At 40.1% G+C, this 25,914-nt stretch overlaps 1 protein-coding gene across 2 annotated transcripts in view; it reads left to right on the top strand.

Moving 5' to 3' along the window:
* The window catches only part of DENND3 (DENN domain containing 3), a 41,239-nt gene extending 15,530 nt beyond the window's left edge, over nt 1–25,709 (top strand). Inside the window, exons 7-23 of one of the 2 annotated variants that reach the window (XM_087734564.1) lie at nt 821–1,039; nt 2,461–2,582; nt 3,056–3,211; nt 5,793–5,889; nt 9,542–9,645; nt 9,954–10,129; nt 10,722–11,243; nt 12,539–12,801; nt 13,349–13,519; nt 14,429–14,558; nt 15,019–15,126; nt 16,354–16,493; nt 18,379–18,539; nt 20,189–20,322; nt 21,433–21,548; nt 21,677–21,814; nt 24,232–25,709. In XM_087734564.1, the coding sequence (XP_087590690.1) occupies nt 821–1,039; nt 2,461–2,582; nt 3,056–3,211; nt 5,793–5,889; nt 9,542–9,645; nt 9,954–10,129; nt 10,722–11,243; nt 12,539–12,801; nt 13,349–13,519; nt 14,429–14,558; nt 15,019–15,126; nt 16,354–16,493; nt 18,379–18,539; nt 20,189–20,322; nt 21,433–21,548; nt 21,677–21,814; nt 24,232–24,432 (2,958 nt within the window). In that variant the 3' untranslated portion in view covers nt 24,433–25,709. Of the gene's footprint in view, nt 1–820; nt 1,040–2,460; nt 2,583–3,055; nt 3,212–5,792; nt 5,890–9,541; nt 9,646–9,953; nt 10,136–10,721; nt 11,244–12,538; nt 12,802–13,348; nt 13,520–14,428; nt 14,559–15,018; nt 15,127–16,353; nt 16,494–18,378; nt 18,540–20,188; nt 20,323–21,432; nt 21,549–21,676; nt 21,815–24,231 lie in introns of both variants that reach the window. The other variant, XM_009474023.2, reaches the window with a different exon arrangement.
* Nucleotides 25,710–25,914: the final 205 nt, after the last annotated feature.

The following is a 25,914-nucleotide window of genomic DNA, read 5'->3' as shown; positions in this document are numbered from 1 at the left end:
CCAAAAGCAGGAAACACTGGCTTATTTTTTTGGGGGGATATGCCCATTCTTCCACCCATGTGGGCTTCTGCCCGCATGTGCACGTTATGAATAAAACTTCCAACTGAAATAGTCTGTATTACTCTTTTAAATCCAAAATGGTTCTCTGCAACTGGTGCACCTTAAGCATGGAGTTTTATGCGTTAGCACCTCTGTGAGATGTCCCATGTGTGCCATTAGCCTTCTTGGCTTGAATTCATCCCACCTAACTTGATGCATTTGAGTTTGCTGCTTAAATGCCATTGGGTCCCTTTGCATCGGTGGAAAAGGGTGGGCATCTCAGATAGCTTCCTGAATTGCTCTGTGAAAGCGCTGCTCTCCAGTGGCACTATAAGGAATGTGACTAGCTAGAGTCTTGAATAGATGTTTGGCTGAGATGTCTAAAATCTAGATAGTCTTTGTGCTCATCATCAAAGACAGGTTTGCTTATATTCTTCATCTGGGTACTTTTTATAGGCATTTTACAGCCTAATACTGCGAAAGAAAGGCAACAGGTCTTCTCAGTAATTCCAGCTAAATCCTAGCCTCATTGACGTTGGTGGCAAAGCTCTCATTGACTTTCAGTGCCAATTAAATTTTCTCTCCTTTTCTGTTTTCCGCTCTTCTTAATTTTGTAAGAATCCTGAAGTGGACGTTATTTCAATTTATAAATATGTTAAGGTAGCTATTAGAAAACAGAACTTGTGAGGCTGAGTTTTGCAAGCAGATGAAATATTTATGCGTATGTAGTATGTTCTAGATATAACTCTTTATGAACACTTAACATTTTGGTTTTTTCCAGATTATGACCTGTATTTTGACTGAGCAGAGAATAGTTTTCTTCTCTTCTGATTGGGCTCTGTTGACACTCGTGGCTGAATGCTTTATGTTGTACCTTCATCCTCTTCAGTGGCAACACACTTTTGTGCCTATTCTGTCGCGGCAAATGCTGGATTTTGTAATGGCCCCAACGTCTTTTCTTATGGGATGTCATATTGATCATTATAAAGAAGTTAGCACGGTACGTTTTAGACAATTGCCACTCTTGCTGTTCGCTTTCCGTGCATTTGTCCCCTTCTTTCAGATGCATCTAGAAACTTGCTTTTGTTATTTAGGTGTGTGAGAAGTGAAGAAATGAAAAGTAATGGAACCATACTGATGTGACCACTGGCTTACTGGAAAAAACTCATTGTTTTATTACCTTTCTTTTCTTTGCAAGATAATATGATTTTTGTAAGTTCAAGTTTCATTTGGGGAAAAATTCAACTTACATGTCATTTGTGTAGTATAAATAGTTTCCCTTCAGAATGGTGAGGTTATTCTTTCCTCAGAGTTGTGTGGGATGAATTAGGTGCCTTTTCCAGGCATCTGGGTTAAGAATTGAGCATGCACTTGAAAATACTCTAATGATGCTGCTGTTCCCCATTGTGGAGTTAAGTATTTAATAAAATAAGAAAGAAAAAGCAATGTAAAGAATATAATCTTGTGATTTTTCTGAGGGTTTTTTTGTCTTCTTTTTTTCAGAATCTTATTTAACTAAGCCTCTCTCAGTGGGTAACATTAATCTTGATTACCCAGAAAGATTTAAGAAAAACTCAGCTTTGTAGTGGAGAGCTAATGTGAATATGCTTTTTTGAGGGTGTCACACAGGGTTTCTGTGAGTGTTCAAAACCAAACACAGAAAAATTGTGTAAATTTGTATTAGATTAATCTGTCTTATTATAAGCCAAAGTGAAACTGGTCCATTTAGGCAAGTCCAAAATGAACAAAGAATTAAGTTAAAATGAAGGAGATAAATATTTATTTTAGTTAGCAGTAAGATGATGTCACTATCAGAAACAAGTACAGATTAGAGAACATGCTTTTCTTTGATATAATTTGAAAGACTTTATGTTTGCTTGTATATACACTGTGTTGCAGTCTGATCTTTATTAAAATTGCAAACTGAGGGATCAGCCTGTGCTTTACCTCCATGTGACTTTTGTGTATTAGCATGTGTTTCTGTGTTTGAGACTAATATACAAACCCTCCTTCTCCCTGTTAGCCCACAGGGTAAGTACAGGAGTAAATGCTGAATGGAGAAAGCTTGCCGGGAGCTTCTTTGTGTACATATATATGGGTTTGTACATATCTTCATAATGTATACCTTTTCAAGGATGGGCTTAGAGATCCCGGATTAATTTAATACTACGTGAAGCACATATTAGGTTACCATATGTTTATGTACTGAGATTAATATCTATTAATTTAGTGACTTTTATTTTTCTTGAAAGTAATAGTTTAGTTATCCATATGATCTTCTAGTTGGGGAAAAAAAGCCAGTCCTTTTCTGGTTTACCTTCTTGCTGAAATAATTCATTGTCTGAGGAGTACATAAAGGAGAACTAAATGTTTTTACAACATAAGTATATTTACAGCCATTCTATGTTCTTTTGTTAAAAGGAAACTGAAGACTTAATTCTAATTAATATAGATAATGGAGATATTACACATTCAAAAATGGCTGAAGAGGAACCTGAAATTCCAGATGTTCCAGCACAAGCAGCAGAAACTTTCATAAAAAGGTGAAAAGATGGTGAAGTTGTGTTTATCTTAGTGCATAAATCATGCTTGACCCTCTAAGTTTTTTTTTATTTTGTATTATTAGTTACTATCCTATATTATATCATTCATATAAGAACACTATATTTGCTAAGGGCAAATTGAAAATTTCAATTAATTAATAAACAAGTAACTCTAAGCAGTCCTAATCATAACCATATTGTTTTACAATACCTGGAATGCTTGTTGCTTTTTTATTACTGATACTGATTATTCTCTGAACTTTACTGTTCTTGACACAGAAGACTGAGTGCCCTGTGATTTACATGTACTAGTAGGACTTCCAGGAATCTTGTTAGCTTGTCAACACTTGCAAATCAACCTTGCACTTTCTCTAGCTGTAAGATGTGTGAGGCCTAAATGACTTTTTCTTTGAAAGGTATGAAAAAAATCGTTGGTGTTAGGATGTAACTTGATAATTTTCTTCTCTGTGTAGAGTGGAGAGTCTTCAGCTGCATTACGATCTAGAGCTCTGCCATCTCCGAGCCAGCACAGATCTTGGTGAACTCCAAATGCGTAGAAGGGCTTGGCAACAGAAACTGAATACGGAAGTTCAGCAAACAACTTTGCAGTTAATTGTTAATATCTTCAGGTGAGTGGATATAGTATTTTTTTTTATAAGAGCATATGGCACTCGTTAAGACACTTCCACTGTCACTGAAAATATTCTTTATTTTGTCTTACTTAAGAGATTTATGAAATATCGATAAAGTTGTTTGAGGGAAATTGAGAAGGAGGTCCTGCTGGAATATCAATAATTAATGTATTCAGGTACATATACATCGCTAGGACATCTTAGATAAAACCGTTCTAATTTTGAACCTTATTGTGTCTCTTGAATGAAGATTATAGGAAGAGGAGTGCAGTCCTCACATTTCATAATTAGGAAAAGCTTAAGGCCCAGTAGCGGTATTAATTTGTAACTGGAAACGTTCACTCCTATTAGAGAAAAATGAATTTGAACTGGGACAGGGTAGAAGAGCTGAAAGCGGGATCGGGAGTTCAGAACACCTGCATGTGTTTTGGCTAACTGTACAAATTCTGAGAAGGGATGAGAGATCTGGAGATTGCAACCACAAGAGAATGAAGGAGGGAGAGGAGCTGTTTCAGCTCAAGGACAGAGTTGGCACAAGAACTTCTGGGTATTTGGTGTGGTTTGGGAGTGACATTGTAATAATGATGTGGGGTAGGTCGTGTTTTGTTTTGGTTTTTTTCCTCTAGAAAAAGGTCCAGCTATGCTAATTTTCCTTGTTTCTTAACCTAATCTAATGTGTTGATACCCACAGTTGCTTTATCTGGGTACTGGTTGTAACTCCTGCTGTTACTTGCTTGTATTTGGGGAGGGAATGGAAGTGTGATAGGTGATTTGTACAAAAAAGTGCAGCAAATGGATGGCTGGTTTGCATATGCTTCATTTCTTTTTACATGGATACTAACATACTTGAACGTGAAAATGAAACTGCCTACCTGATGTTCCTAAAAAATCTGATTATATGGACAGAGGTCTACAAATAGTGGTGTAGATAACCATCCCCAGCTCGTTCTTGCTGCCTCTTGCTCCCGTTTGGATCAGCTACCGAATTGCTCACATAAATGCTCCCTAACACTTTCAGTCAGAAGGTGCTGGGTTAATTTATATAGTCTAGATATCAGGTCTCTGTTAACCTGCTCGCTTTTGTTGGGTCAGCTTGGGGAGTGTTCATGCAAGTGGCTGGGCCCTCCAGGGGGGACAATAGCTGCTGGGTATGCAGGGTAGAACAGGCTTTACAGCTAGCACGGCTGGATGAGGAAAATGAAATGCATTTACATCCTGATGGGCTACTACTGTGGGATTTGGTGGATTTCAGTGTTTGGCAACAATATGTTCCAGATAAAGACGGGGAGAAATGCATTTTGCTGCTAACAGCTTGAACTCTTTAATGCACTAAACGCTTGGCTACAAAAAATTAACAAATGCCTTGCTCTCTAAGAGGTAATACATTTTGCAAAGGGGTTGATTCTTTTCTTGCTTTCTTTCTCCTTTCCTTCAAACTTTTTCTTTGTTCTTTTTTTCAGCCTTGTTTCTTCTATCTTCTAATGCTATATCTACCAGCGTCCAGGAGTGAAGGAAAGTAAATCTCTGATGCAATTGTGCTGCCAGTTGCTACTGTCTTCAGTGAAACACTGTAGTATTTTTGTGTGCGTGGAGGTTCTGTGTTTAAAGCAATCAATGCTAAATTATGTAGAATTCTACAGAACTACATGCTTTTACTAACCATCTTTTTTCTGAACCCATGTGGCTTGATAAACTGGTAATGGGCTTTTATCACTGATTTATGAAAGACAAGTGATGTATAGGCCTTCTGTCGGGGCTACGCATGGGTATGAGCTTCCCCTTTTGTGCTTACATTCAAATTTTAGCTCACCAAATTATTTTCTTTGTTCACATGTTTTAATGAGAATTTCTTATTCCTCAATACCCAGCATAAGTAGATGAAATGAGATGTAATAATAAAAGGAGCCCTGATTTTAGCTCCTTGCACGTATCTAGCTTAAATAATTATCTTTTCTTACTCACAGACTTCACAGAATTAAATTCTCGTTTTCTCTTTTATTTCGATAGTTCTGTCTCTTTAGTTTAACACAATTTCCAGTTGTTGCTGGCTTTGAGAGTGCAGCAAATAAATACGTAATCTAGAATATTTCACGTGCGTGTTACAGCTGCAATGTAATGGGAGAGTGTGAGATCAGTTCCCATCTTTCAAATTGCCTATGCGGATAGGTGCACTTGTCTTTTTACTGCTCCAGATGGGTTGTACGTGGTTCAGGAACCATGTATGTAAATGTAATTCCAGGATTGGAGCCTAAGTGATGACATAAGTATATAGATTCTCCTCTGTGGGTTACTCAAATCGATCCCACAGACTCTTAAGTGAATTTGCTGATTTGAAATGGCAGTGGCAGCAGGTAGCCTGTCTTACTTACAAGAGTTTGCATTCTTTTTCTATGATTCAGTAACTCAGACTTGTTCATTAGAACCGAGTTTGCCTTCTGATACTGCAGCATGTTTGTATTTTGCCTTCTGATGCTGCAGCGTATTTCTAGTAGTACCAGTGGGCTGCTGCTACTGCAGAAGTGCAACTTGCTTACAAATCTCCAAGTGTATTTATCTATTTATTTATTTTTGTCTCCAGGGAGGTAAAAGACCATCTAAATTACGAACATAGGGTGTTTAACAGTGAAGAATTTCTGAAAACAAGAGCAATTGGAGACCAGCCATTTTACAAAAAGGTAAATTCAGTGTTAAATATGTTGTGATTCTCTGTTATTCATCTGTATTTTAGGATTAATGCCAAAAAGTAATAGAATGGTCACAGTTTGGTCTGTGTGGTGGTGTTGAACCCCCAACTTTCACAGAATGCTTTCACAAATTTGTTTTATTTACTATAAACAGATAAAACAGTAGACAGCATTTTGGAGAGCAAGGTACTATGTAATTCCAGAGCAAACTAACTGTAATTCCTCGGTGGTGAGATTAACCTATGGCAGATGGTCAGTAAAGCTACATCTAAACTGTATTTTAAGCACAGGCACCTGTCCAGACTGTTTGGATCGAAGCCCATACGTAGACATGAGTTTTCAGCAAGCCAGTGAGCGCAGCAGAAGGGAGCTCAAAGGACACAAGTCAAAGTACCTGTTTTATCTGCAGCCTGAGCAACAGGGCGTGGAGTGGACGATGCCTGCTTGGCTCCAGGCCACGCGCCTGTTTCCCACAACGCGCCACAGCGAATGCACGCTGCTGACTCTGAGCACGAGTAGCACTGGTGTCCTTAGGGCCTGCAGTGTGACAGGGCATACGGGACGTAGGTTGATTTACCTGACATGTGCTTTACCTGGTAATGTAACCGTAGCTTACTTTTATGTGCTGGTGAAGCCTATGAAGTAATATTCAAATAGTGCATAGCCTTGGGCCAGGCCCAATAGTGCTGGAGGCTAAAGGACAACCTGAAATCCCCGCTTAGTTTTTCTTAGTCCTTCTGCTAACTTAGCTAACTGATCTGAGCTTGAAACCCTGTAGAGCTGTGGAGTTTTTCTGTATAAGCCCTGAGTCCCTTTCTGCAGCTGCCCTGATCAGCTTGATCCTTCCGTTAGCATAAGCTTGATCTGCTGAAGCTCCAAAATGACTCAGTTTTCACCCAGTGTATACAGTGAACCAGGTTTTTATGCAGGATGCAGGTCTGTTTTCTTCTGGAGCATAGACAGTACTGGCGCATGAATCTGCCTTTTGTGTAACGGCTTTGTGTATCCTAAAGAAGGCCAATAGCATCCTGGCTTGTATCAGGAATGGTGTGGCCAGCAGGACCAGGGAAGTGATCGTCCCCCTGTACTCAGCACTGGTGAGGCCACACCTCGAATCCTGTGTTCAGTGTTGGGCCCCTCACTACAAGAAGGACATGGAGGTGCTGGAGCGTGTCCAGAGGAGGGCAATGAAGCTGGGAAGGGTCTGGAGCACAAGTCTTATGAGGAGCGGCTGAGGGAGCTGGGGTTGTTTAGCCTGGAGAAGAGGAGGCTGAGGGGAGACCTTATTGCTCTCTACAGCTCCCTGAAAGGAGGTTGTAGCGAGGTGGGGGTCGGTCTCTTCTCCCCAGTAACAAGCGACAGGACAAGAGGAAACAGCCTCAAGCTGCGCCAGGGGAAGTTTAGGTTGGATATTAGGAAAAACTTCTTCACTGAAAGGGCTGTCAGGCACTGGCACAGGCTGCCCAGGGAAGTGGTTGAGTCCCCATCCCTGCGGGTATTTAAAAGACGGGGAGACGTGGTGCTTGAGGGCATGGTTTAGTGGTGGACTTGGCAGTGCTGGGTTAATGGTTGGACTTGATGATCTTAAAGCTCTTTTCCAACCTAAACGATTCTATGATTCTATGGTGAATACCTGATTTCTGAAGAGATGCAAGGCATCTTTCTCAGGTTCTTGCACCCTTTGATGCAATTTATATAGTAGTTTTTAACAGATACTTTATTAAGCAGCTTCTTCTAACCTCCTGGAAGACGTGTTGTGCTGTTATTTAAGCTTCTCAAAAGTAAAATACTAGAGTTGTGTCTTTACTTCTTTTGGTGATACTATACCTTGTTTAACAAACCTGTGGGTCAAAACAAATGATGTCAGCATGTGAAGGAAATGATCAGAGAAGTATCTCATTTTACTTCAGCGGTAGTTGACAAACTTGGCAGAATATCTGGCAATTCAAAGATAACAAACTGATGAATCCTAAATAGGAAACAAAGTTTGTTGGATAAAGCTTGCAACACTAAGAAAAATTCTTAAAAACAAGCGAACAAAAAGGAAAAATTAAAAAGAACCTATTAATACGTCATCAGGAGAGAAATTAATCGGAATTGTTCTGACCAGGATTTCAAACTAATAGAAATAATTAAAATATTTTCATTATCAGTTTCTAATACTATAAAAAAAGTAGTGGCAATTCTGTGAATTGAAATTTAAAATTCATTTAAAATTCAGAAGTGCACATTTAAGAAGAGCTTTGAGCAGTTGACTCACTTAAATAGTAAATAACAGTGGCACGTTTGCTTTCAAGTAAATCTGGGAAGACAACACAATACAGAGTAGTTACTAGTTGTGTCTAGAATTATATTAAGAGAACTCCAAAAACCATTAGAAAGGACCCTTTCAGTTCCTGCAGCTTGTCATAGAATTGTACACAGAACTGCCAACAAGATATGCCATCTACTGGAGAAATACTTAAAAGCAGAAATCTTAATGCTTTTGTAGATGCTGTTTTACAGGATACATTTGAAATGGATTGATAAGAGGCATCTTGAGTAAGGATGACCTATTTATTGGTGAAATGTTTCCATTAATTTAAGAGTACCTAGATTACTTATGAATCTTTCTCATTTGCTTTTTAAAAACATCGCAGAAATACACTGATGTCTGATCAGTGGGTTTTTGGGGTTGCTTGGGGTTTTTTTGTGGTTTTGGGGGTTTTTTGGGGTTTTTTTTTTGTCCTGTGATAAAGTCCAGGACTAACAAGGGTACTTTAGGTAAGCCTCTGGGATATATCATTAATCAAAGTAATTTTTCATGGTTACATTCAAAGATACAACTGTCTTTCTGTTAGTAAGTTTGTAAAGGGTGGAGATTGTATAAACATACAGACAGGATTCCTGATTATAACAATGTTGTCTCCTGATGAAGTTTGCATTTGATTTTTCTGAACAGATTCATTTTCTGAATTGTTTATTTCAAACAATACTAAAAACCCTGTGCTAGAACTAACTTTTATATAGTACACATCTTGTATTGCCTCAAATCCTAGCTTTCATCTTACTTTAATTTGCAAAGGTGGGAGATGGTAACTTTCTACTTTTTTTAATTCACACTTGGCATTTTTTATGGTGTCCTCTATCCTAAAAGTAGCAATTTGACTTCTTAGAAATTACTTCTGGATGACACCATGATAATTACCTGAGCAGGGAACAATTTTGGGCGTTACTAGGAGAAAAGATGACTCACTTGTCTTTTCAGTTTGATGACGTAATGTTAATTTAGAGTGCCACAAACTTCTTATTCCAAACCATAGACAATATTATCAGCACTTAGTTATAGGCAGAAAATATACTGATAAAGTTCAGTAGCTAAAACTCTGTTTTTCTCGGTACTTCTCTTTTTTGTTTGGTTTAATGTTTTGGAGAGCGGTCTGAGATTACCAGTTGCCACTAAGCAAATATCCTGAAAGTACAGAATGTGAATGGAAACTGAGTTAGTTTTCTGTTGTCGAAACTTTCAAATATTTTTGGTTTTGTGATTGCTGAATTGGAAGTTCTCAGCTTTGCATATGCAAGGATAATAAAAATGATCAAAACATGCTAATAAAAATGTAATTTGTAAATGATCCACAGTTAACCGGTTTGTGTCTCACAGGTTTTAGAGACCTACATGTTTCACTCTTTTCTTAAAGCTCGTCTGAACAGAAAGATGGATGCTTTTGCTCGACTTGAGTTGAGTACCCAGTCCGAAGAGGACAGGTAAAGTTTTCTCATTCCTTATTCTGTTTTTGAATCTTCTGTTGATATCAACAATAAAAGTGCATTTGACTCTATTGGTATGAGATCAGGTCATCTATGAATAAGATTATGACTAATTGATAGGCCATTTTATTAAGATTACTGTAAAAGGGTGATATGAACACGTCCAGCCATGGCTGTTGGAATTGTAAATTGGTGCTATAAGGGTAATTTAGTCCTAGTATACAGAAAAAAATAAAATCAAGTAGTAATTTAGTGTGTATGTATACTGAATTTTAAAACTAGTTCTATTTTTTTCTTTTTCTCAGATTAAACTTGATGTTTCATACCCCAAGAAGACTGACCATGGAGAAAATGGCTTCTAAACGATTTAATCCACAGTACATGATTAGTAGGCGTATGGTAATCAGTATGCCTAATCTGCAAGATATCAAGCTGCCAGAGGGCCCTACTAGAAATTCCTCACTTCGAAGAATAGAAACAGGTGTTGGTAAGGGAAGAACGTGTTGAACAAATACAGTCTCTTTTCTGTTTTCTTTATGGGTGACATCACTGAGTAATTTTCCCAGAAACAGTGTCAGATGCTGGAAAAAATCAGTCTGTAGCCTGCTGTAAGTTTTGCTGTACCAGAAAAGACTGATGGGTCACAATAGGATTGATATTGTAGAATTGCTTCCTGAGTCAGTAACCATGTTCAGTCCTCACCCACCTTATTTCTGGTTTTCCACTACCTTTAAACGTAGGCTTGGGCTTATCACTGTTTAACAAAGCAAGTCCTATAAAACTGCACGGGTGGGCTTTTTTACTTTTGTTTCTTTTTATCTTTTTTTTTTTGCTTTCCCAGAGTTTATAATATCAGATTAGGGAATATTCCGATAATACGGATGATGGACATAGAAGTATATTTGTGTCCTTAGCACAACTGTAATCTTACTTGAATTTCATGCGATGTAATTGCTTGTGGCTGTGACGGGGATTCTTTTTGTTGTTTGTAGTATGGCAGGTTGTGAAGATACTCATGCTTTTACTTGCTGCTTACACTAATCGATGTACTTTTTTTTTTGTTTTGTTTTTAGCTGTAAAAATGCCCTCCAAATCAGTTAGTACGTTCAAAATCCCAGAAATTCACTTTCCTCTGATGTTCCAGTGCGTTCACTCCTACTATACAGACTTCTTCAACCATCTCAGCAAAGCTATAAATACCTTACCACCTGATAACTCAGCATTGCTGGCAAGGTACTTCTACCTCCGGGGGCTTATTAGCTTGATGCAAGGGAAACTACTAAATGCACTTTCTGACTTTCAGAACCTAGATAAAACAGACTTAAGAATTTTCCCTACTGATCTTGTAAGAAAAATAGTGGAAACTATGCCTCCTTCTGAGCGTTCTCAAGCAGACCGCAAACCGGAGCTGAAGAAGCTCATAAGTCGAGTGATGGAAAAACAAAGAGAAGTTATGAAAATAGACGACCACGTAAAAAATTTTGAATTGCCAAAAACACACATGCAACTGGATGATTTTGTGAAGCGAATCCAAGAATCTGGGATTGTCAAAGATATAGACACTATACATCGGTTATTTGATGCCCTAACAGTAGGTGAGTAGAAGATACATTTTTAGTGACCGTCCACATTGGTGCAATGGCAATTTCAAACTGTTTTTTTTAATGAACGAAAATAAAATTTTTGTCTCCAGTTTTTTTTTTTTATAATTTTTATTCAACATTTTCTGGGCCTCTAAGAACTCACAATATGTGAGCTTTATGGACAACTTAATTAGGATAATTATGGAGAATACATTTAATGTATACAAGAATGTCTATCCTTGCATCCACAATAAAGACGAGGCATCTACTCATATTTGGGCACACAATTTACAATTTTTCAGGTTGTGTAGGTGAGGTAGTTTTGGGATCTAACGGTGTGCAGTTCTCCTTTTGCTTAGATTATGGGTAAAGTGAATACAAGACTGTCCTAGTTGCTAATGGAAAATAGTTCTGTGTTGTAAAACCACTAGGTAACATGGCAGGGTGGCAGTCTGTTAAAAATAAACTAACAAAATCCAGAATTCAAGTAGGTACAGTTAATCTCCTCTTTGATGGTCATCATAGCAAAAGGAGAGGTTACGTTAATATTTGAGAGGACTTTCTTCTCTCCTGAATGAGATCTGAATCGTGTGATTGATTTCTAAAAACATAGTTTGAGAGTGCTTTTATAAAATACTCAGTTCTCTTTCTGTGCCTAGTTACTCTGGTAACTGTTGTATTTTGTGGCCACAAAGGATTAAACATTAGTCAAAATAGCAAGACTATAGCAAGACTTTCTGAAGCCAGAGGTAGCGTACATCTCGCAAGAATGTGTTTGTTTGAGATTCTGCTGTCCAAAAGCTTGAAATTTTAGAACAATTAATTACTTAGATTACCTGTTGCTGAAGTCTTTTAACTGTTATAACTTTAGCTTTTATCCAGGTTGGTTAAGTATGTGATATAGTAGCGTTCAATAGAATGAAGAACTGGAAAGTCATAATGAGAAGTATTCAGTTCAGTAGGGAAGTACAAATCCTTTCCCGTTGGCTGACTGGATTTTTGGCATGAATTTAAAAAAGCGAGACTGGCACAGTGTTTGCTCCCTCCCTCTGTACAGTGGGGTAGAAGGGAGGATGCCAGATGCATGGGACCTATGGCCTAGGCTAACTGCAGAGGAATCTTTGTACTTTAAGAGAAGGATTTTGTCTCTTAACTGTCTTCCAGGCCTATCTGTAGTTTTTGCACCTCGCTTACACATTATGCTGTTAGGGGCACAATTTGAAAGTTAGTATCTTCTAAAGCTATCTTTCTGTGCAGCTATCTTTCTATCGTTTCTCACAGTAAACAAGTTTTTAAAAATTTTTCAGGACATCAGAAACAAATCGATCCTGAAACATTCAGAGATTTCTACAACTACTGGAAAGAAACTGAAGCAGAAGCTCAAGAAGTGAATCTGCCACCAACAGTAATAGAGCATCTAGATAAAAATGAATGTGTCTACAAGTTATCTTGCTCAGTTAAAACTAACTATGGTGTAGGAAAAATAGCTCTGACCCAAAAGCGCCTGTTCCTTTTGACTGAAGGAGGACATCCTGGCTATGTCCAGATTGCTGCTTTCAGGGATATAGAGGTGAGCATCAAGTAACTTCTTGTTCTCTTGCACGCGTAAGGATATAGGCCATGTTCCATTCTGCAGAGATCCGTCTCTCAACTTGAAGTTCCAGTAAGGAGTGTAGGAAACACCTCTGAACTCGTAACTTATGAGTGATTAGATAAAATTCTGGGTCTTTGGACCAAGAATTTCAGAGCAGGTGTAATACAGTTTGCTAGGTGCTAGGATGACATGGAACAAAAATCCAGGGGTCATAACCTCTAGATGTACAGAAAGGTGCAAAGCACAGCAGGATATCGAGCTACGGACGTTTTAATGACATGAGCATTAAGTGTGCTTATTTGACTGTGCGGTCAGCAAGCTGGCTTGTACCCACTGTCTCATGAAGTCTGTATGATGTTGTTTGAAACTTATATTTTCATAAAACCATCTCTGCTTAACAGTGTGTATGGACAATTGAAATCATTAGCTGTAGTTATGAAGAGAGAAAGTTGCCCTGTAGGATGTGTAGTGCACCTTATCTGTGATTGCATGGTGTGTTTTCTTTGTTTCCCTATGCTTCTAGGATGTTAAGAGCACAACTGTAGCTTTCCTGCTTTTGAGAATACCTACTCTGAGGATTAAAACATTATCCAAAAAAGAAGCCTTCGAAGCTAACCTTAAAACTGAGTGTGATCTCTGGTACCTGATAGTGAAAGAAATGTGGGCTGGAAAGAAAATGGCGGATGATCACAAGGTATAAATATGGGAATTTCTAACCAAATAAGTATGAAGTACGTGCTTTCTGTCTCTGTCCTAAATAATTCGTGCATCGATCTCAGAATTTCCAGGTTTCAGCAAACAATAGTGAAGTCATAAATTTTTATTTTTGTTGTTACTTCTAAATATACTACTTCCAGAATAATACAAAAAAGAAAAAAAGAGAGAGATTACATTTAAAAATACAGGATATTATTTCTTATCTGTTGGCATGGAACTTCTAATAAGCTCACAACACATGAGAATAGTGATCCGAACTAACAGAAAATTTTCCCCACCTTGCTTCAAAACATAACGCGTAGAAAGAGTTTTGCCATGCTGGAACCCTGGTGGCTATAGATCCTTTCAATGAATAGACCAAGATGTCTTCTGCCACAGAAACCTTGAGAAAAAGGATTGTACAAGCAGGGTTTCCATTTAAACCACATAATTCTTCATGACTGCTGAATTTAGTGAAAATGTAGCTTGGTGGTCTTTCAGGAAGGATTTGAATCATTTTAGCCAAGAGGAAGCTTGGCTTTCTTCTCTTGTGAAGAGAGATCCAGCCTGAAAATGGGTACCCATCCTGTGCCTGCCGTATGTTTTCCATCAGTGCCGTTCGTGTGGTTTCGTTTGCACATCCTGTATCAAGATTGTGCCAGATCTGAAATACTTCTTTCAGTGGAATGAATTAATGCTGGCTCCTGGCTCCCTGCTCCATGACCGTGCTTGCGAGCGGAACATGTGATGTGCGAGTGGGGTTTGACTGCAAGTAGCATGAATTATGCTGCAGGGCAGCACCTGGCTAGCGCTTGTGCTAAGCGTGACATGCGTGGTGATTATTGAACATAGAGACTTGTAAGAATAACGAGCAATAGATAAACTACATTAAGACTTTTGTCTTTAGGATCCTCAGTATATTCAGCAAGCACTGACAAATGTTCTCCTGATGGATGCTGTGGTTGGTGCCCTGCAGTCCTCCAAAACCATATATGCAGCCTCTAAACTGTCTTATTTTGACAGGATGAAAAATGAAGGTTGGTCACATAGCAGTGCTACAAAGCCTGCTGTTGTTGCATCATTTGTCTCAGCTCTTTCTGTTTATATTCCTGTTTTCAAACTGATTATCTGTAGAAATATAAAAAGATGTTAGTCTGATTGCACTTTCATGGACGTAGTTCATTAAATAGTATTAATAGAAAGCTTAGGGGTGGGGTGTGTTTTGCTTCTGTGCATCAGAACCTTAGTTGGCATGTCTGTCTCCCTGTTGGCTGCTGTGGTTTTGTTTTGGTTGTTTAGGCTGCTTGGGTGTTGTATGCATGCTTCTGCTGCCAAAATTCATACAAATGGTGTTTGGGCTCTCCTAGTCAGCCAAGGCTAGAGGGAAGGAAAAGTGAGAAATGTGAATAAATGGTGCAGAATTATTATTTCATAAGAATTATAGATCTATTTCAGGCTTAAGTGTGCACTTCATGACCTCTTAAAAATCTATTTTAGTGCCTATGATGGTCCCGAAAACAACTTCAGAGACATTAAAGCACAAGATCAACCCCTCAGCTGGTGAGACATTTCCACAGGCAATAGATGTCTTGCTTTATACGCCAGGTAAGGTGATGTATTGCTTTCTTTATGTTAGCCCAGCTTTAATTAGCCAATAAAGCATGTTATCTCATAAGACCTGCTATTATGACTGCCTGATTTTGTTCACATTCTGACATGCTTTGGTTGTGTGTTGAATACTAAACCAGAAAATCATTAAAAAAGAACAGTAATATTGCATATTAAGATACTCCAAGGCATAGCTTTCACAGTCTTAATTTGTCTTCCTGCGTGTATATGCCTTATAATAGACTTCAATTATGTGCTAATGTGCCAATTTCCCTTTAAGATTTCTGCTTCGTTTACTGAGCAGGGTGGATGAATGATGCTCCAATATTGATCAATATTCATTGTTATTTTTTTATTTTTCAGTAGAGACACATGGGGGTGTTTGGTTGAGCCACAGTGCAGGGAATAGCGTACCACCTCTTGAAATCCCAGCCAGACCTATATACCCGTAACTCTCACTGTATAGTATGTGATCTAATGTACTATTCATTGCATGTCATTTAAGTCCAACCCTGAAGAAAGCATTATCAATTTCCTTGTGAACTTTTGTGTGATACTTGGCACGTTTATATCTGACCAATTCAAAAAGCATTGGAGGAAAAAAAGAAAAGTTAAGGACTGTGTGCCATGGACATGAATTTAGGTAGCAGATATGTTAATTCTGGAAATTTCTAACTCTTAACTTCATAACCTTACTAGCTTCTGATGTAAGTTCACGTGTAATTCCTAGTATTTGGGCAATTTGAGACAAAAGAAGAAAGTTAGTGGAATTCCAAAGTTAAGAAAGTGGGCAGGAGCAACTGTATGTGGGTGGGTGGGTGGTGGTGGGTTCAGTGGTGCTTTTTGTTCTTTGTAGGAAGAGGTTTCTAAGTGGAGCTCTAATGGAGCAGATAGAACGAGTGATTTATTAGTTGTATTTCATAGGGCTTAAAAGCCTTCCTGCAATCCCAGTTAGCTACGTACTTAGTCATCAATGAAAAAGATTCTCTCTGCTCTGAATAACTTTGAAGTGTAAGATTAAACCATAAAGTGAGCTCAACAAATAGATGAGAACGAGCACAAATTCATTGTGAAAACTGTGTCATTCATTAACTAGTGATGTGAGTTCCAGAACACAGATGTGTTTTGTTAGAAAGCTGCTCTGCCAAATAGTGGTTCTCCCACACGTCTCCAAAAGTGGTTTATTTTCTTTTACCTCTCTCATCTTCTCTGCTTTGTTTCTAGGGCATCTTGACCCTTCAGAAAGACCTGGCAACGCTCATCCGAAACTATGGTGTGCTTTAAGTGAGGGCAAAGTGGTGGTCTTTGATGCATCTACCTGGTCTATTCAACAGCACTGTTTCAGAATGGGACGCTCTAAACTGGTAAGACTGACGCACATACCGCAATTGCTGCTTTAGCTTGGTGTTTTTATTGCTATAGTCTGTATGACCCTGAATCACTGTCGGTCCTTAAAAGCTGTAGAAAGACGCTTGAGTTGTCTGGGCTTCAGTTAACTTGGAGAAATGGAGACTTATGAGAAAAAAGGAAAGGAGAGAAAATGGATTCCTAACAAAACAAGTCAATGGGTGGGAAGCGATAGATCAGATATCGGGAGGGCCTAGTGGCCTAACGGCGTGGCTTCTTGGGGCAGGAAGGTGGGTTTGTGTCCTGGTTTCAGCTGGGATGGAGTTAATTTTCTTCTTGGTAGCCGGTATGGGGCTGTGTTTTGGGTTTAGGATGAGAACAATGTCGATAACACACTGATGTTTTGGTTCTTGCTAAGTAGTGCTAAGTAGTCGCTAAGCAGTGCTTACACCAGTCAAGGACTTTTCAGCTTCCCCTGCTCTGCCGGGTGCCTGGGGACTGGGAGGGAGCACAGCCAGGACAGCTGACCCAGACTGGCCAAAGGGCTATTCCATACCGTATGATGTCATGCTCAGTATATAAACTGGGGGAAGAAGGAGGAAGGGGGGGACGTTCGGAGTGATGGCGTTTGTCTTCCCAAGTAACCGTTCCGCGTCATGGAGCCCTGCTTTCCTGGGGATGGCCGAACACCTGCCTGCCGATGGGAAGTAGCGAACTAATTCCTTGTTCTGCTTTGTTTGCATGTGCAGCTTTTGCTTTACCTATTTAACTGTTCTATTTTATTTTACTTCAGTTATTAAACTGTTCATATCTCAACCCATGAGTTTTCTTCCTTTTACCTTTCCGATTCTCTCCCCCATCTCACCACGGGGGGAGTGAGCAAGCGGCTGCGTGGTGCTTGGTTGCTAGCTGGGGTTAAACCACGACAGTTTGAAACAGTTGAGGAGAAAGAATAATGGAAAGAATCAATATAAAGAGAAGATGAGATGAGCCCTAAGAATGGATGAAAAGTCACTTGTGCTGAAGAACTGGAAATTGGGGAAAGGTGTAAGGAAACCAGGTAGATGATATTGAGAGATAACACTCTAAAAGAAGATGACTCAACCAGCAGGTTCAAGAGAGTTGCTTGTGAAAGACCACCTGAAAAGAATAACTCTCAATGAAAGGGGAAGCTGAACCAGAGCTGCAGACTGAGTGAAAAACACGCAGTAGAAGGAACATGCAGGAAAAGGGATTGGATAGGTCACTTGCGTGAAAGCTGAGAAACATCACTGTGGATGAGTGTGGGAGAGAGTCAAAAAGGGAGAGGTAAAGCTGATAGTGAAGGCCTGGGTGGAGGGAAGATGGAAATCCAGGAGAAGAGTCAGATACTGACCTATTCTAAAGAAGAGAAAGAAAAGAGGAGGAAAGTTTGGAACAGATGGGACTCAGGAGGGAGAGAAATGAAGAGCTTCTGAATGGGGGAAGGACTTTCCAGAGAGAGTAGAGGAAAATACAGTATTTTCTTAGACACCACTTCTAACTGAAGTAGGAAGTGTGTTTATATCAGATGGTTAGGACGGCTTCCAATCCAGAAGAGAGAAATACACTTAACTTCTGGGGTTTCCCCTGATGCCTTTTGTAACTTCTACTTTGTTTGGGCCAGGAAACACAGCTTTGAGTCAGTTACCAAGATACATTATTAATCCTATTTGCTGAAGGATAAACTCAGCAAAAAGATCTGTCCTCTCTCATTATTTATAGAGCAGAGCAAAGGATAGAATACTGGAGCGCTCAGTTTTCATCTCTTACTGTCATCACCAAAAAACTGTAGCATCTTAGTATAGCCTTTTTCCATGTTACATTAAAGAGTGATTTTTTTTTTTCTTCTAGATTTTATTTAATTCTGCTTTTTCTCCCCAGACTTGTATGATCATGGTAGAACAGAGTCAAGTGTGGATCGGTTCTCAAGACTCCATTATTTATATAATCAACACCCACAGTATGTCTTGTAATAAGCAACTAAATGATCATCGTTCTGATGTTACAGACATCATTGTGGAGATGAAGAATGGAATACCCAGGTATATTTAATTACAATGTTTTCTTCTTAAAAATACATGTACAAGCAAATGTGAAGGGTGTCTGTACCACCGAAGAGTCATGGACATGTGGAGAATCTTTCTGTGGTTGAACAGGAAGCCATTTTATGTAGCTGGAACAGCATTCACCAGCCTAGAGAATTTGGCCCACAGCGAGCAGAGGACTAGTTAAAGATCCAAATGATATAGTATTGTGCTTGAATTATTTGACTGAAACAAAGGCAGAAAGTTAACTTGTGCTGAAGGAAAAGGAGCCCATATAGGAAACCAGTGACTGATTTTCCTAGATGTTGGAAAGAATTTATTGTTTTAAACAGGGGAGCTTATCCTGCTAACGTAAGCCTTCATTTAGCCTGTTTTCTAGCTCCCATATTGTATATGGTAAACTAAGAATTTCCTTTTTAAAGAAAGAGCATTATGTACTTTGGAACAAAGAGGATAAAGGAATGCTTTTTTGGATGAGGATGGGAGCAGTCAGGAATTGGCAGCATCCAGCGATGAATCGATACAGATGCAGTTTAAGGACTACTTAATTTTTGCTTTGAGCACATCATCGACTAGATGTTTACAGCATGCTTCTGGATTTTTTTTCTGCCTGTTTGTAAAAGAAATAATACATTTATTGTTTTGTTCAGGCAAAATGCTTTTGATCTTTTGGTAGCACTGGCAAGAGTGTTGGCTGGAGGCCTTAACCTGCTCTCTTCCCGTGGGGGCAGCAACTCCGTGGGGGCAGCAACTCCCAGGCCAGCCCAGACATCAGCCATAGCTCTGCCAGTGGCTCAGCAGGTGTAACTGGGTTTCAGGGAGAATTTGCTCGGGTGTTGCTGGAACCTCCTGAAAAAGGTTTTCTCATCTGAAGACAAATGTTTAAAAAAAAAAAAAAAAAAAAAAAAAAAAAGGGATGGTATAATTTGTTTTCTCAGGTGCAGTGGCAAAGACAAACAGTTTTGAGATATTTTTGTCCTCACTTGAGAGAAAAAAAGAGAAAATCCAAGAGGCAACAACATTCAGGAGAATTACAGAAGTTTTTGTTGTGCTTAACGACTCCCGCATGATGTAATGCGTGCTCTAGTTCACTTAGAGCTCTGAATCAGCCTGCAGTGTTTCTGATGATACAGAGTTTGTAAAGTATAATCTTAAGAAGAAAAAAGCATCTGTTCTAGAATACTTTTGCTCCAATAGGAGACCGAAGCAGCTTGAAAGGTGGATGCCTGGCTGCAACCCAGAGCTGTTGGTTGCTTAAATGCACTTTCAGCTGCCTAGAGCCAGCTACCTAGAATATAGTGAGGGAAGAAAAAAAGTTTAGATCCTTCCCTAGGCATCTTGGTGGGCACAGGGTGGACATGTTCCTGTCCGCCCAAGACTCTGGTCACCTTGTTTAAAAGAATTGAACCAGTCTAATTGTTTGCTATTAAAATAATGATAGTATCTGGCCTTGAAGGCTTTTGGACTTCAGTCCATTTTCTGTTGGAAATAGTTACTGTGCTCCCAGTCTCTGAAATGAAGAACATTAATTTGCCTTACTGTAAAATAGGTTATTTTGCAAGTAAGTCTCTTCTGTGTATGCACTCTGTTCTGAACATGGAAGTACACTATACTGCTGTTGTTATTTCTTTGATCTGTACCAACAGCGAAGCGTACTCAAGCAGTTTAGATGGAACAGTGATTGCTTGGAACATCAGCACTCTGAAAGTTAACCGTGTCTTTCAGCTGCCCTGCCAAAATCTCACTTCTATCAAGCTTCATAATGATCAACTGTGGTGCTGTAAGTTCATTCCTCAAATAATTAAAAAAAAAAAAAAGTCTTCACATAATACGGTGTTTTATTAGACAGAACAATACATTAATCTCAAACTCAGACTTAACGTGTACATGTGCTAGGTTAACGGTTGGACTTGATGATCTTAAAGGCCTTTTCCAACCTGAACGATTTTATGATTCTGTGATGTTCTTCCCCCGTTCTCCACTTAATCTGTTTAAGCAGCCTTCTGTAGGTAAGGCCTCCAAAACGCTTACATAGGTGGCTGGCTTGGATCGCTCCTGGAGGTATTGCCCCTGCTGCAGGATGTGGCTTCTGGCTACGCTGGATTTGTCTGACCTCTCCTGGCAATGCCTGTAAATTGGAATGGAAAACTTTAAGATAGTCCTTTTAGAGTTTAGAGGGGCAATAGCGGTTGCAAATTGCTTTTGGTATTTCAGCTAGACTTTATGGTATTGGTTTGACTTGGTAATCCCCAGACCTGCATTTTGGCCACTTCTAGAAATGTGATCCCCTCTGTAGGAGTTCAGATGAATGAAGTAAAGCTTCGTGGTAGGGTAAAAGATCATCTTGAAGTTGTTTCATGAATGGTGACCGATTCAAGAATTTTGCACTGATTCTCAGTACTGCCATACACAAGAGCCTGGATCCAAACATATCTTAACAGAACAGCAGCTAAAGCCTTGGGAAATTCCTGGTCCTGCTGTGGGCAGTAGCGATGCTGCCATTGCTGTGGTGGGTAAGGATGCAGCCCCGTTAACTTCGTAGCACAGACACTTGGTCTCAGTTCTGTTGATGAAAATAATTGTGTACTCAGGAACCTAAGTGTGAGATGTCCTAATTTAAGGAGTTTCTTTCCTCTCCTCTCATCATTTTTGGACTCCAAACTAACAGGTGTATGCACTGCAGAATAGCAACTAGCGTTTGGAGAAAGAACAGATCTAAAAAATAGATACTGTGAGAACCAGGAAGAAGTACCTCAAAGATTTCACTGTTGATTGAGAAACAAGACAGCTGTTAGATGCATCCATTTTATTTTGCCTTTTTTCTCTGTTGTTTATAAAGATGGAGGAAGTAGACACTTCTGTTACTAACTCTTTATCTTTAATATTGAAGGTACTGGAAGTTGCATACTTGTTGTGTCTACTTATGAATTTCAACTACAGATGAAAATTGAGCATCACCTGAAGGATGTGTGTTCCTATTTTCTCTGCTTCCAGCTCTTTCCGGAGGTATTATATTTAAACCCTTAATAGAGTTTAAATGAAGCACGACTACGTGGCTTTACAAGCCATAGTTACTCATCGCAATATACTTCTGTCAGCAATGCTCATGTTAAACGTTTCTTTCTGTGCTTTAGAGAGACGAAGCATGGGCATCTTATTCAGGGAGTAGTGACCTGTATATTTGGAACACCAGAGACCTTACAAGTACACCTCAAAAGATTCATCTTCAAGATTGCTCTGAGATTACTTGTATGATAAGAGTTAAAAATCAGGTGAGAGGCATTTGGACTGTTTTTGCTTGTTGTGGAATTCTTTACTAAAGGTTTGTTTGTTTGCAGCTCTCATGGGCTGTCATTGGTTAGCTTCCTTACTGGGTGTTTGCATACATACTGGTTTGAAACCTTGATTCCTCTTTGAAATCAGAGAAGCTAATGACCGCCCAACACAACTGGCTGTTACAGGTATACCCCAAAATGTGTGTCAAGCCAAAAGGAATTAAAAAGTAATCAGTAATTAAATGCATGGTGACTTTTATTAGCCATTGACATTTTCAGGGAACTGTAGAAACTGAAAGTTTACGTCCCTTGATATTTAATCTCAGGGCTCCTAGGACTAAGCCTTGGAAAAGGTTAATAGACAAACAATAAATGCCAATTAGCTGGCCTGTTTTTGTACATGACCTGTTTCTTGTTTAGTTACCACATTCCTAACTCAGTAGAGACCAAAGGAGCCAATGGCTTCCTACGTTAGCATCTTGTGTCCCTGTCATTACTGGCCTCAGGCTGTGTACCTGCGCTGTCTGCATGGCATCAGTAGCTGTGCAAATGATTGTAGTCGTGATACCACATGGACAGGTTTAGGGTTAATTTGCAAATAAATAGCTAATATATATCTATTGGGAAAGCCACTTGCTGAATCTTTTTCTCAGATTTTTCCCTCCTTCCTTCCTCAGAAATGACTTTTTTGCATGAATTGCCTCATGAAATAGGGAAGCTTTCTGTGTATTCAGCCCTTGGTTAGATTTGTGAACCGAAATGGAAAAACCTTTTGAGATATCCGTCCTCAAAGTAGAGATGGATATGTTTAACCCCTGTTTCATGGGAGTTAGAGGATTGTTTGGAAACCCCAAGGCATTAAGCTCTCTTTTGTTCCACTTAAGATTGCATAATGTCTCTATCTGAAATAGGATACTTTCTGGCTGGCAAGCATTACTAATACACAACGGTGAGCACTCGCCCTGTACAAAAGTGTGCACAAGAAGACCACAGCTGTGTTCTGCTGGGTTGGACAAGATGCAGCTGACCCCGTATTCTGCTTCTAACGGTGGCATCGCAGTGCTACGTAGGGAGAGCCTGTGAACCTGGCCTGTATCTGCAGTCCTTTCCCCTTAACTCCCTCGCTGTCCATGCTTCTTATTTAGGGGTACTAAAGAGTACACCTCTGCCTCAGTCTTTTATTATCTATTTTGGGACCCAGTCTCTGTGGATCTGATTTCGTTTCAAACTTGCTGGTGCCACAGTTTCCTGTAGCAGCAGGCTCCAGAAGTTCACTGCCAGCCATGTACAGAGAAGTACTTTCTTCTAAGTGAAACTGAACTCTCCCTGGTTTCCACGTGTCCCTTACTTCTCTAATTGTGGCATGTGTTGAACAATGGTTCTACATTCTGTTTATCTGCACTTTTGTGATTTTGTAAACCTTAATGTGATCCCTCCTTAGCTGCCTTCTCTCCAGCCTCAGGAGTCCTGGCTTTTTCCATCTTTGCTCATAGGACAACGGTTCCTTTCTCTTGGTAGTTTTAGTTACTTGTCCCTGCGTTTCCTCTGTTCTTGCAGTGCAGAGGGCAGAACTGCACACAGCACTCAAGGTATGGGCATGCTGTGGTTTATACAGTGATAAAGTGACACCTTCTGTCTTATTCTCTGCACTGGGTCTGTGGAACCAAAGGCAAATGGAGTTGCTGAGGCAAGCAGCTCCAGTGCCAGCACGATCAGCAGTGGAGCGCTCTAATGTGGTGCACAGAGGGGTTTCCTGAACCGGGGGAACCTCAGGGGAGCCAGGAGACCTGCTGGGAGCCCGCAGCTCATGTGACAGTGGCTGAGGAGAGCTGGGCAGGGCCAGGAGTAACTGTGGCCAAGCCCCCACATGTATAAAAGAAGCCCCTGGCGAGCGCCAGTGACCGGGGTGGGCAAACAGGCTGCGGTGTGGCAGGGTGCTGTAGCTCTGCCGGCTCGACCAGGGAGCAATGGTCTCCACCCGGCAGAAGGCCATGGCCTCTCTAAGCTCTGCGCCCACCACGACTGACGCAGCTGCCCAGACAGAGCTCCGGTGGGAACACGCTGCCACCCAGGTGCCAGGCTGCAGGCTGTGCCCTGCTCTCATGCCAATACTGGGCGGCAGCAGCGAGCACCCCGTGGGGGGCGCGCCCAGGTAGGGGAACTCCTCCGCTTGGTGGCAGAGCTCTGGGAGGAGGCGAGTAGGCTGAGGAGTATCAGGGACAGTGAGAGAGAGAGAGAGAGACATGAACTCCAACAGATAGATATATATAGGAAATTTTCAGTGTTTCCCTTTTCCAGCCTAGCCAGAGAGAGCCCTCGCTGTATCAGTGTGGCATGTTTTTACTCCTTCACTGTATTCTAGACTGAAATGTAAAGCAGTGAAAATGATTGTGGTTTGGTTTCGTTTCCTCCAGATTTGGGTTGGCAGCAGTGGAAGATCACAAGGCAAAAGCAAAGGGAAGATCTATGTGATCAGTGCTGAGAAGAAGACTGTGGAGAAAGAGTTGGTCGGTCATGCCGATACAGTAAAGGCGCTGTGCTCGGCAGAGGACAGATACGTCCTCAGCGGCTCTGGAAAGGAAGAAGGGAAGATTGCCATTTGGAAAGTGGAATAGTTAAGCTATTAAAAATACGTCTACCTGTGCCGGAAAAAAGTGAAGACCTCAGGCTGTGTTTGCTCCAGCATTTTCCATATATTTCAACTACCTGTCAGTGTTATTGTTTTGTATTTATTGAGTTATTTTAGTCCCTGCATTGTTGTAGAAAATCAAAATAGAAGCGAATCTCTCCTTGCACCTTGTACTGCTCCCGCACGTTTGATAAAGAAACAGAAATGTGAATGGAGGGGTCACTGGCTTTAAACTTGACGTGTGGTGGTGTGAAGGGTGAGGGCTGTAGGCCAGGCTGTCTGGTGCAGGTTGCATCGAGAGAGCCGGAGCCAGCTCAGGAGCTCCACTGGAGCTCTTTTGGGCTGTGCACGGGTTGCCTCGATACCGTCTTTACAGCCCATAATAGCTGGAAACGGTCACCGAAAGGAAAAAATTAAGTGCATTTGTTGGATTTATGGAGTTACTGTAAATGCTGAGTATCTTTCTGAGCTGGCAGCTAGATTTGGCTGGGAGGGCTGTCCTTTGCCCCTGTATCTATATTTATGTATTATTTAAAAGGTAGACGCAGACAGGCTCTCCCTGATAGCACTGAAAGCTCCCTGCTGGTGAAACGAGATACTTGGCTCTTCTTATTGACTGTTTTTACTTTTTAAACTTGTTTTTCCTTTAAAAACAATGCACAGCACTTGGCATTTGTAACACTTTGTGAAACTGATTTTTTTTTTTTTTCCCGTCTGAAGCACTTAATTTATTTAATTTCCATACATCTTATACTTGCTTTTGGAAGCAACCAACCTTTCGGCTTCTGTGCAGACAAACCTCTGCCACTCCTCCCTGCAGTCGTCGTCTCTGTAATCAGAGGAACTGCTGTTATTTTGTGTAGAACCTGCTTAATTTTTAAGTACTGCAGAGTCATCAACCTACTCCTTAATTACCGAAGCGAGCGTCATCGGATTGCAGCCTCGAGGATTCCCTCGAGCAGCGTTCCCTAATCACTTCCTGACCTACCGCGTTTTTTCCATTGATGACAATTATCTCCAAGTAAAACAATAAATCTATGCAGAATAGTTTTAACTGTATCAGTGCTGAGTAAAGTGGAATACAATATTTAAAATACTGTAAATAGAAGGAAAAAATGGGCTGCTACTTTTCTGAGTTAGATACACAACAGTGTAGGTCTAACAGAAGTGTAAGCTACTGGAAGTATGCTCCGTGTAATATTCCTAACTCTTTCAATGTGCTGATGAAAGGTTTTATCATATGATGGTAACTGATATTTTAACTTTTTAGGGTTTTTTTTTTTTTTTCAATTTCAGAATATTAAACACTATATTGATACTCTGGCCTGTCTTTGTACCTTGGTCTTTTTCCTGTGTAACTCAGTACAAGAATGATGGTTTTCAGCAGTGACTGACATCCTGTCTGTGCTCTGCAGAGAGTAATTGCCTGGGTTTTTCTTTCTATATATTCTGCTTTCTAAAACCAGCT

Source organism: Nipponia nippon, unplaced genomic scaffold (assembly GCF_047370975.1).
Source record: "Nipponia nippon isolate SJK-2023a ecotype South Korea unplaced genomic scaffold, ASM4737097v1 scaffold_1, whole genome shotgun sequence".
Lineage (NCBI taxonomy): Eukaryota > Metazoa > Chordata > Aves > Pelecaniformes > Threskiornithidae > Nipponia > Nipponia nippon.
This window is presented reverse-complemented; position numbering and strand designations above follow the sequence as displayed.